The sequence below is a fragment of the Morus notabilis genome, unplaced genomic scaffold (assembly GCF_000414095.1).
Source record: "Morus notabilis unplaced genomic scaffold, ASM41409v2 Scaffold1731, whole genome shotgun sequence".
Classification (NCBI taxonomy): domain Eukaryota; kingdom Viridiplantae; phylum Streptophyta; class Magnoliopsida; order Rosales; family Moraceae; genus Morus; species Morus notabilis.
The window spans coordinates 77,140-89,128 of NW_010360241.1; the positions used below are offsets into that span (position 1 = coordinate 77,140).

General features: G+C 33.4%; 2 protein-coding genes across 2 annotated transcripts in view; both read left to right on the plus strand.

The window, feature by feature from the left end:
• The first annotated feature begins 5,851 nt into the window (after positions 1-5,851).
• On the plus strand, positions 5,852-6,490 carry LOC21386506 (agamous-like MADS-box protein AGL61). The gene has a single exon (XM_010096064.1). The coding sequence runs from the start codon at positions 5,852-5,854 to the stop codon at positions 6,488-6,490; it is 639 nt and encodes a 212-aa protein (XP_010094366.1).
• Positions 6,491-11,224: 4,734 nt separating this feature from the next.
• LOC21386507 (F-box/LRR-repeat protein 25) overlaps positions 11,225-11,989 on the plus strand; it is a 1,457-nt gene continuing 692 nt past the window's right edge. The window contains exon 1 of the mRNA XM_024164241.1: positions 11,225-11,959. Within this exon, the coding sequence (XP_024020009.1) occupies positions 11,225-11,959 (735 nt within the window). The remainder of the gene's footprint in view (positions 11,960-11,989) is intronic.

The following is an 11,989-nucleotide window of genomic DNA, read 5'->3' on the forward strand; positions in this document are numbered from 1 at the left end:
TAAAACTCTTTTATGTTATATTATATTTACTAATTGTACTATTCCAAGGCCAACCACAAGCTTAGTGGTCCCGATCGGGTTCTGAGTTCTTCTCTCAAGGATACAATCTCTATATCTTAAATCACATATCAGACTGGGTATATACTTTAAAATTCAAAACATTTAAAACTTTACAAAATATAAATAATATCAAAATAATTCACATGATTACCCATATCATGTTACTTTTAAATACTTAACAATGACATCATGAAGTACATCAACTTCAACAACATAATAAGCTTTCCAATCTAATCAGTAAAATCCATAAAACGTAACTCAAATACTCATAATCTATGTTTCACAAACAAAGTAAATTCTCAAAAGTCAAAAAAACTATTGCATTCTAATCTACAGGAGTCCAAGCTTGAATCTAACTTCCATTGGTACTCCACTTAGCCATTCCATTTTCCTTTGCAAACAAACAACTTTCTGATTTCAATTTCCGTTCTTAGACTTTAATTTGTTATACAAAGTACTAAGTACTTATTAGTGTGCCTTAACATAATTTTGACAGCTTTCAAGAGAAATTAAAGATATATATATGTGTGTGTGTGTAAAATTTAGGGAATAAAATTCTAAGCATTTAATACTATTTTTAAACAGAAAAAAAAAATAAGAAAAAATCTCAAAAGAAGCTAAAGAACTTCAGATTTGAAACCAAGTGATGGAAGAGAGGCTGGAACAGCGTTCTAACCCCTGTTAAAAGCTTCAAAATTAGTTTAACAATATTTACCCAAAATACCAAACGGAAAGGAAACATTAATTTACATTTAAAAATATAAATTTCCCATAAAATTTTTCAAGAAGTCTCTGTTCTCAAAATCTTCAACAATATTGCTAATCAAAATCCCTTTTTAAACCCATCAATTCATACATGAAAACCAAAACTCAAACATTCAATTCGGTTCTGTTCTAGGAATTCCAAAACTAAATCTTCATCACAAGTTCAAATATCAAAAGAAAAAGCTTAAGGATAGAATCTCAGATTCAAAGAATAGCAAAACTGAAAGTTTTGAAACGAAACTAACCTCAAATTTGGATTTGGTCCAAAAGCTTGGTGTTTTAATCTCATGATTATCCCCAATTGTAGATGAAGGATCGTTCTTTGGTATAAGTTCTTTTCAAACTCAAGTTTTAGGCATCGTTCACTTCGCGGATTTGAGTTTAATTTCAATTCGAAATTATGTGTGACATTATCTAAAAGCCTTTAATTGTAGCACAAAAGGTTAAATGTACATTTTTTTATAGTTTTAAACTGTAAAAACCTAAAACTGAAAACTCGAATCAGTGAAATGAACGATACCTAATGAAAAAGTTTGGTTTCATGCTTTAGAAGTTTAGAGAGAAAGAGAGACAGAGAGAGACGGTAGAGAGGGAAAGTGAAGTGAAGATTGTGAGGTTACTTTATTTACACTCAACTACTCAAGATAGACTCTAAAGCTTCGTTCATTTCACTAATTCGAGTTTTTAATGTCAATTTTGCTACAGTTAAAAGCTCTCATAAAAAGTCACATTTAATTTTTTCTGCTATAATAAAAATTTCTCACATAAATTACATCTTAACTCAAATTAAAAATTCAATCCAACAGGTGTAAAATTAAACTTAAACCCAAAAATATCAATATTTAAAATTATTTTTTTTAAAAAAATTAGGCAAACTAAAAAACTCTATTTACATAACAACCACACTTAATTAGTTTTCTAATTAAGTGGGTGTTACAATTACTTTTGGACATACCTCCTCTGAGAGAACACGCAAGTTCACATGGTTCCAGGAGAAATTGACTTTTGACAGAAAACTTATAAGATCGATATACCAATTGGCGTTATAGTACCCGTCCTTAGAGTACTGGCGGATTTTGAAGTTTCCATTCAACAGATTTGGTGACAATATCTTTATGCTAAACCTTGAATCACCCTTATAACAGAAAGAAACTTGCTTTGGAGTTTTAGGCCTCGTTCATTTTATTGATTCGAGTTTTCAATTTCAGTTTTGTTACAGTTAAAAGCTCTCATAAAAAGTCAATTGTAACTTTTTCTGCTACAGTTAAAAACTTTCACATAAAATTACATCTCAACTCGAATTAAAAACTCAAATCAGCGACTAAATGAGGCCTTAATTGATAGCTCCACTGCTTCTTGACCACTGAATTTTTCAAGTGTTATATAGTCTTCAGGCGCTCCACAAATTTCAATGCGCTTCAACTCCCTGCATTTCCTTAAAGTCAAACTCTCAAGGGAGGGAAGTCCAAAGATTATGAATATGTTCATTTGCACAACTCAAGTCATGACTTAAGTTGTGTTAAGAGAAAATATAATGTAACAAAAAAGTTTAATTTTTATTTTTATAAGAGAAAACACTGTAAAAATATTATTTGGGTTATAAAATGAACAAGTCCTATATTTTCCAACGACTTGTCCTCGAGGCAATTGTCGAGCAGGGCGAGAATTTTGATTGCCCTGGAACCTGAAAGATTGATGTCCGTATAATCACCGGAATATCCGAAATACTTTCACATTTGTAGCTTCAACTTGAATTGTGTCAAAACCGGATGCTGCATTTGCAATTCTAAGAGCCTTGAGGCTTGAGCTCGAAATTCTAGGATTCAACAAACCGATGCATTTCTTTAAGATAAACTTCTCAACTGAAGGGCATCCCAACAATAAACTATTTAATATCTAATCATCCAACTGAGCAAGGACCACTCATCTTCAGACTATCCGATTTCAAAACAACCAATGACCTTGAACTAAGTACTTTTCTCCACGAATTTTGGTTTCACACGAAGATCGAATTCCTCAATGCTGCTTCAAGTTACGAAAGATAACCAACTATCAAGGGTAGCTCTGGCTCCATAGTACTCAACATCAAGCTTAAATCAGGCTCCATAGTACTCAACATCAAGCTTAAATCTAGTTATGACCGAATCAGCAATGTAGCGCATGCTCGCCTCGTGGTGCCTCAAACACTTCTCGACAAACTTGTAGAATGCTTTGAGAACATGAAAGGGGAAGCGCGAAATATCAGAATCTGAGAAGGGACGGAATACCACATGCGTCTCCAACGCTTCGAGAGGAGGCTCATCCGATCGGCATCAATGGTGGGAATAAGAGAGAGAATGCGATGAATTACAGGATCAGCTAATCTTGAAATTCTGTCCACGGCCAGGCTACTATTGTGGTTTTGGGAGCTTGATTTTGCTCTTTTTGTAGCCATGACAATAGCCCAATTTGGTAGCACAGTAGATTTTTGAAGAATTGTTGTCAGCTATGCTATGCTGATGGAAAAAATAACCGTGACATAAAGCAATCGAGTGTTTGGTAAACTATAATTTTAAGGCCCCGTTCATTTCATCGATTCAAGTTTAGAATTCAAGTTTTGCTATAGTAAAAAGCTCTCATAAACAGTCACATCTAACTTTTTGCTACAGTAAAAAGTTCTTACATAAAGTCACATCTCAACTCAAATTAAAAACTCGAATCAGGGAACTAAACGGGCTTTAAAAGTGTTGTTGCTTCCAAAAGCAGTATAATAGTGTTTGGAAAACTATAAGGTTAAATATCGTGAGTGGTTAAAATGATCGAAATAGACATTATGCAAAAATATATATCTAACAAATACTTGTTTTATTTTCGGAAAAAAAAGAGCATAAATTTGTTCTAAGATTAGAGCACTAATAACTAATATTCTCATTTCGTCATTAACAATTTTTATGTAGATAAAAAACAAGTATTGATACATAAACCACAAAAAAAATCTACAGTTTTGAGGTCCCATATAACTTTACTTCGTGGTATAATACCCTCCATTTAGGAACACTCAACACTATCTTTTTCTTTTTCCAATTCCCATCTAAACAAGCATAATAGTAAGTAAATAATACATCATGCAAGAGAAGAAAAAAAAGGAACAATATGCAAACAATCATAAAAAAAATTGATACATATTGATCATCATAACAAGCAAGAAAGTATGGATCAAGATTGATACATTTGCAACGGGGCTAAATAGTTATAATTATATGGTTCATGTAACTAATGGACAGTTAGTTTTCTTTTCTTTTCTTTTCTTTTCTTCTTTTTGAAAAGCAAAAGAACAATGAAAACTGATCATATAAAAGTACCCCGACCTTAACAGCAAATAAAAAATTTAAACCAAAACCCAAAGAAAATATGGAAAAATAACCCAATTCTGAGCGATAAACCACGGTCAAAATTCCAAAAAGAAGAAGAAGAATGAAGCAATCGTATCATACCTAAAGAAGAGCTTTTGGTAGGGAGAATGAAACAAGGGAAATTATATTTACGCCCAATGATGCTCAAAATATTTAAAATTTAGATGCAGGATTTCATCACTCAAATGCACCTCAATATGACTTTCCCAGCGGTTACTCCTACTGTGTCGTATGTCTGTCCAGGTCATTCGCATCCAAATCCTTCTGATGATAACGACGATGATTCTAGTGACACTGCCAATTTAGGAGATTAGACTTTTATTAATATAACAATTTGTATTTCCGCATATTTCTACTATAATTACATTTTTATTTTATTTTATTATTTACTTTTTACAATAATAATTTTTATTTATATTTTTTATTATTTATTTCCTTTTATTTACTTCTTTTTTATTATTATAATATCATGAATTATATTTATTATTGGGTTTAAATCTATATTAATATACAACATTAATTAGTAAAATAATAAAAATAAATAAAAAATTAAAATATTATTTGCGACGACAATTGTGGTCGTAAAAAATATAAGTCATGTCAGCTAAATTTTCATCTTTTACGACGACTTAATTCGAAAATGTCGGTGTAAAAACTCAATGTCATGCCATCTTAACGATGTAACTGACGAAATAAATGCAGCGACTCATTTACGACGATTGTCGTCGAAAATATAATTGCGACGACTACTTTTCGTCGCAAAAATTTTTTTTGCGATGAATCAATTGCGACGATAGGTTTACGACGACAAGTGGTTGCTAAAACAACATTTGCGACGACTTTCCATTTGTTGCAACGACTTTTTATCGTTGCTAATAGCCATGTTTCTTGTAGTGATTGTTATTTGCTACCTTTTAATTTTGGATGACTATAATATCACTAGTTATGAATTTTATTTTGCTTTGGATTGCGTGTTAATGTTGTTACCTTTTGGATGGTTGTAATATTATTGTTTAATAGTTATGGACTTTTGTTTTTATTATATATTATTGTTGTTTGTGATTTTAAAGAATGATATGTATTATGTGACATATGATTTTGTTAATTAAAAAATCTAACAGTCCAAACTGTTGTTTAACCAAACCAGACTATTTACTAACAGTTTGGTCTAGTTATATCTCATAGAAAGAATCTGATAGAGTTTGGATTTTTTAAAACTGTACTAATAGTAGTCAGGCCTAAAAACCTAACGGTTTGGGACCAAATAGATCATGAACAACCCTTACATTTACATATTAATTGTTTCACACACCAATATTTATCTAAATACATTCGTAATATATAAATTAAAAACAAACTCCCCTTAAAAGTTATATTAAGAGAAAGGTTGGACTAATTTCCCGGTCGATTTTATACATTGATTCTTTTAATCACTATATGGAAACTTGCTTAAATAAGGAAATACTCTCCAATCAACAATATATGGAAACAAAAAGGAAGAATCGCATTACAAAAAGGGAGAACAGACCTGCGCACAATACCTTATAAAAAGACAAGGACGCTAACCAAAATCTCATCGAGTTTTTAAACTCGTCCTAATATTTTTTTTTTCTTTCTTTTCTTCGTCTAAATCAATGGCTGTATTGAACGAGATCACGAAGGAGAAGAAAACCCAGGGCCGGCAGAGAATAGAAATTAAAAAGCTTGAAAACGGAAGCAACAAACAAGTCACCTTCTCCAAGCGCCGTTCCGGCCTCTTCAAAAAGGCCGCCGAGCTCAGCGTCCTTTGTGGTTCCGAGGTCGCCGCCCTCGTCTTCTCCCCCAATAGCAAGCTCTTCGCCTTCGGTCACCCCTCCGTCGACTCCATCGTCCTCCGATACGCTCATGGCACGAATACTGCTGCTGCCGCCGCCGCCGCCAGCACTTCTACTAATGTTGTTACGAATGTTTTTGAAGAGTTTAACAGAGATTATGTCGAGGCAGTGAAAGAGCTTGAGGCCGAGAAGACTAGGTTGGCGGAGGAGAAGAAGAAAGAGAAGATCGGCGGCGAAAAGTTCTGGTGGGACGAGGGGATAGAGGGTATGGGAATGGAGGAGCTGAGGCAGCATATGGCCGCGCTGATTGAGCTAAGGAGGAGAGTGGCTGCAAGGGTTCAGGAGTTGAAGGCAGCGCCACCGGAAAACGCTACTTCTTTGGCGGTTGTAGTCCCGCTGCAGCCATCGTCGTTTGGCCATGCTCGCCTAGGGTTTGGGAATGGAAATATGCATTTCTGAAATTTCTGTTTTCTTTTTCCCTTTCTTTCGGTGATTGTTAGAGCAAGAAATAAGTCCCATCGTGTTGCATGTTGGCATGTCTTCTCCATACAGTACATGGCACTAATTTAATATGTCTTTTACTATATGATGGATAAAAGATACTTTGGAAGTTTAGTTTTGTTTTCTAATTTTATTTAGTGTAATTTGCTTCTTTTTTTTTGTTTTTTGTCCTTTGTTTTCAATAAAATTCATCACATGAATACAGATTTTCAGGCGCATAGAGTTGACGAGATTTGCAGATCATGATTTTGGTCAGATTTAAACTAGGTTTATGAATTACGTACGAGTGCTTTTGTTTCAAATTAGTGTGGGTTTTGCAGTTTGTCTTAAATTAGTGCAAACATATAATGCTTTTAGAAATTAAATTACTGTTGCATGTTCGGATTGGACAAAAATTGAAGTAATAATTAAGTTGTTTATTTGGGTGCCACTCTCCGGAACCATTTGAACTTTTAAACCAAACCCAATGCTTTAGTCTACTTACACTACACCTCCACCTTTGTAGTATTTTAACATTCAGTTCATTTCACCGATTCGAGTTTTGTCACAGTAAAAGGCTCTTAAAAACAATCACATCTAACTTTTTTACTACAGTAAAAAGCTCTCACATAAAGTCAAATCTCAACTCAAATTAAAAATTCGAATTAGCGAACTAAACATACCCTAAAACTTATCTCACGTAAATCACTAACCAAGTGCAGCCAAATCATCTCTAATAAATTCAAATATGCAACTCTTAAATTTGAATTAAAATCTTCTCCACGTCATATTCGGATTACTTCACAAAAAAAATCAAATCCGAATTAAGCTTGACTTGCAAGCTATCTCCATTTAAATTTGAAACTAAATCCATATCACTTTTTCAGCAATAAGCCATCTTCTATTCAAATTCAAATCATCATTTTTAATCCTTATCTCCACATATCACAAGTCAAAAAAATTTGCAACTTCAACTTTAAATCTGATTCTGAATCTTCTTTTGCAATCCGAAATTCTCTGAAACCTATTTTTTAAATTTTTACAAGATTGTTATTAAATTGTCAACTAATAAAAATACCTAACAGATGTATTAATCAAAAGTAACCGTAATTACAAAGTTACATACATACCTCACACAATAATTTTTTATTTTTTAATTTTCTTTAAAAAATCTATCTTTACTATAATATTGTTAAATTTATTAGGAGAATAATTATAAGAAAATAAACGGGGGTTGTATTGTATTTTTCGAGAAACTTGATAATTTGATAGTAATTTAAAATAGAACATAATTTGAAAATAGATTTGGGTACCGAGAGGGGAGGAATCAAGATTGTTGTCCTATTTTCTTGTTTTGGTAGCTGTCTCTCTAATTAAATTTTAACACCTTATGATTTGCTTAAGTATTTTTAGTATTTTATTTTTATTTATGTAGTCAGACTTCTAAATTTAGATGACATGGTAAGTAATTAGTGGAGGGACAAGCATTGAGACAAAAAACTGATAACAATAAATCTGAACTTAGAGAGAAGAAGGGTATATCAATTCCCGTAGGAGTCTGGGCCGTGTCTCAGTTCAGTGTGGTTGATCATCCTCTCGGACCAACTACTGATCATCGCCTTGGTAAGCTATTGCCTCACCAACTAGCTAATCAGACACGAGCCCCTCCTCGGGCGGATTCCTCCTTTTGCTCCTCAGCCCGGATTTTCAGTCACCTTTTTTCCGTCCTTTTCTTTATCTCACCAATAAAATTATACCACATCAATTGAAGCATTAGATTAATTAAATATATTCACCGTCTCTTTATTATGGTTTTTCTTCTTTTTTTCGGGTTTACTCTTTTTTTCTTTTTTTTTTGAAATTCCTGGTGCTTAGGTTGTTATCATTCAAAGTGACTTTGCGAAAACAGAATCAGAATCTCAATATAACTCATCAATCTAGATTCGAGTCTAATTCAAATATCACATCCATATTCTTAGACCCACCATTTTGGGGAAGACCAAAATCAAGAAACCCAATTCCCTCTCCAATTTATTAAGGAACAACCATAATTGTAGCAACAATTTTGGAAATTAAGAAACAAATGATGAAATGTTTCCATTAAGAAGTCGCATATGGTAATTTTTCTGAATATGGTAACACCTAGAATTTTCATTTATTCGTAATTACTCGATTTTTCCCTTTTCCCTTTTTGATAAAGCCTTGTATTATTGCATAAAGACGTATACAAAATTCAATAAAATATTATCACTCTCTAGACTGGACTCAAATTATTTGTCTAATTTTAGTGTCTAGAATGGTGTTGAAAGTAATCAATCAGATTTTTTTTTTTTAAAGGAAAAAATTTCATTTCATTAAAACAAATTTCATACTCAAACTAGTTGCAAGTGAGCACCACTTACAAGGAAATTCGACCCGAAATATTGATTGGATTCACCAGTATAGACGGATGAAGCACAAGGATGAAATACAAGTGCCAAGACCCAACGGGGACCTTTACAGTCGATGTATTAACCCAATCGATCGAGACCAGACCCCAAATAATAGGGACACGAGTGGCATGACATAGAATCAAATCTAGTTGGATAATGTCAGAAGGTGGAGAAACCACCTCCGTTATTAAAAAAACTAATATAATAACAAAACAACATAAACCAACTCCAATAAGGCCGAAATATCAACGCCTTTATTACGAAACAATAAACACAATGAAAAAAATAAATAGCCACAACCAACAGGGAGGACTCAATAACCATAGAGTAGGCAATCGAATCTAAGAAGAGCTGCAATGAAAGGAGCATAACTACCGACCCTCAAACCAAAATATGGAGATCTCTAAAGAAAATGTTGTACAATCGGGATCGAGCCCCCCATACCACCGGTCCATTGGAAACATAGCACATCTCGTATCTTTGGAAGTCCCAAAGCGTCCATTTCTGGCAGTGAGCACCCCACACATCACGTCTCCCAAATCCGCACCGGCGAGATGGACGAGAGCTCAAAGCAACAACATCATATCACTGTCAGAGGACCGAAAATTGCGCTCCAAAAACTCACCAAATCTCCACCACGGTGCCGCATCATTTGAAAGAATAAAATATATTTTTAACTAACTTTTTCTTACTTAAATATTTAGATATACTAAATGGCGTGTTATAATTTAATTAGTTAGACATTGATTGAAACACGTATGTGGCTCCGCAGGGACCGAAGTATAATTATATTTATAGGGAAAGTCTTCAATCAAGTATATAACATGTAGAAGTGGGGTGTACTATAGCATTTTATTTTATATGATAATAATGAATTTGCAAGGTCATTTAAGCAAGAAATTATGTACTTATCACACATAAGTAATTACATCTTTACGTACTTAGTAAGTTGTAATTGTATGTACCAGTAGTATTAATGGATCGTGAACATATGAGTCTACTGTAAAGTGATGCATATTTTGATGTGTCGAGAAAATTTAAATTGCTGGAAAACGGTTATGACATGGAACTGGATGAGCGGAGCCAACCTTCGAAGTAAATGGGGGCGCATACTATTTTTTTTTGAGAAATAATTAACTACAGAAAATAAAAAATTTTCAAATTAGCCACGAAAATAACAGTTGTCTCACTTTACTTCTTACAAGTCGAAGTGATGCAAAACTTTCTCCAAAAAAAGTTGCAACTTTGCTACTTCCGACATTAAGGTATTAATTTTTTTAATAGTTTTAATCACGTGTGGCATATTTAAATACGTAGTAAAAATAAATATAGTAAATTTAAAACCGTTAAAAAATTAAAATCGTATTGACAAAAACTTTTAATAAACTAAAGGAGAAATGGGCATTTTGTGGCATCTTGAGTTGTAAGAGAAAAAAAAATAAGATAACCTTTTGATTGGTGGTCAAATTTAAAATTAACCAAAATAAAAAATAGTATTACTGTATTTTCAAAACTACTCAATATATATTTCTCAAAAAAGATCATAAAACATATTCCAATAGATGGCGATGAGTTTTATGTTTTGAAAATGTTGCATAATATTTTGTTTTCGAGGGGTTGATATGACAACTTTTTTTGAGTAGGGGTGAAATGGGAGAAAGAAAAATTTTTGAGGTTAGAAATCAAAATTAAAAAAAAGAACTCTATGGGGTTTGAGGTTAGAAATCAAATTTTTGAGTTTTATGTTTTAAAATTTTGTGAGGTTTTAGAGGGGTTTGCGGTTCCCTTTGCACAACCGTAGCTAAAATTTCCCACCCCAAATTGAGAAGAAAAAAAAGAAAAAAAAAACCTCCTTTGTAACCAATCAAAACTGTTGATAACAATATGACTCAAGTTATACGAAGAGACTAGTTAATTTCCTAATTTATTTGCGACCCCAAATATGCATTTACAACCTCCTTCAGAATTCCTAGACCATGATAGGAAATCAACAGACTAGATTTTTAAAATTGACACGTGATAAAAAAAAGACACATTATTAATATTGACCTTTAGAATTCCTAGACCATGATAGAGAAGACACGTGATTAATATTGTACTTTAGAATTCCTAGACCATGACAGAAAATTAACAGACGAGACTTTTAAACTTTCCTACTAGATTTTTACTATTATATAAGAAGGGACTTTTGTCTTCTCAGTTCAGGATCAAAAAATTTTGTACCCCCTTCTCTTTGCTTGATATGTGATTCCTCATTTTTCTTTTAGTCTCTTGGAGTCAAATGGCTACAAAAAGAGTAAAACCAAACTTTAGAGACAGAAATACCAGCGCGGCTTTAGACAGAATTTCAAGATTACCTGATCCTGTAATTCATCGCATTCTCTCTTTTATTCCCACCATTGATGTTGTTCGGATGAGCCTCCTCTCGAAGCGTTGGAGACGCATGTGGTATTCAGTCCCTTCCTTGGAGTTCTCAGATGCTGATATTACGCACTCCGCCTTTCACTCTCGCAAAAGATTCTGTAATTTCGTCGACAAGTGTTTGAAACACCGCGAGGCAAGCATGCGCTACATTTCTGATTCATTCATAACTAGATTTAAGCTTGATATTGAGTATTATGGAGGTAGATCTGCGCTAGATAATTGGTTATCCTTCGTAATTCGAAGCAATGTTGAGGAATTTGATCTTCGTGCGAAACCAAAATTTGAGTGGAGCTACATTTCTGATTCATTCTACTGCTTACCTGAAGCGGTGCTTAGTGCGGGGTCATTGAATGTTTTGAAGTTGGAAGGTCTGAAGTTGAATGGTGCTTGTTCAGTAAGTCTTCCATCCTTGAAATCTTTATCCTTGAAAGCTGCCAAATTGGATGATCACATATTATGTGGTTTAGTCACGGGATGCCCTTCCCTTGACGAATTTTTCTTGAAGAATTGTAAGGGATTGTCGAATCCGAGAATTTCGAGTTTAAGCCTCAAGTTCTTAGAAATTAGATACTCATCTTGTCAAACACTTAAAGTTGAAGCAATAAATGCGGAGTCTTTCACA

Bases quoted from the DNA above. Each gene is read 5' to 3' on its own strand.
- LOC21386506 (XM_010096064.1), top strand. From the start codon at position 5,852: ATGGCTGTATTGAACGAGATCACGAAGGAGAAGAAAACCCAGGGCCGG.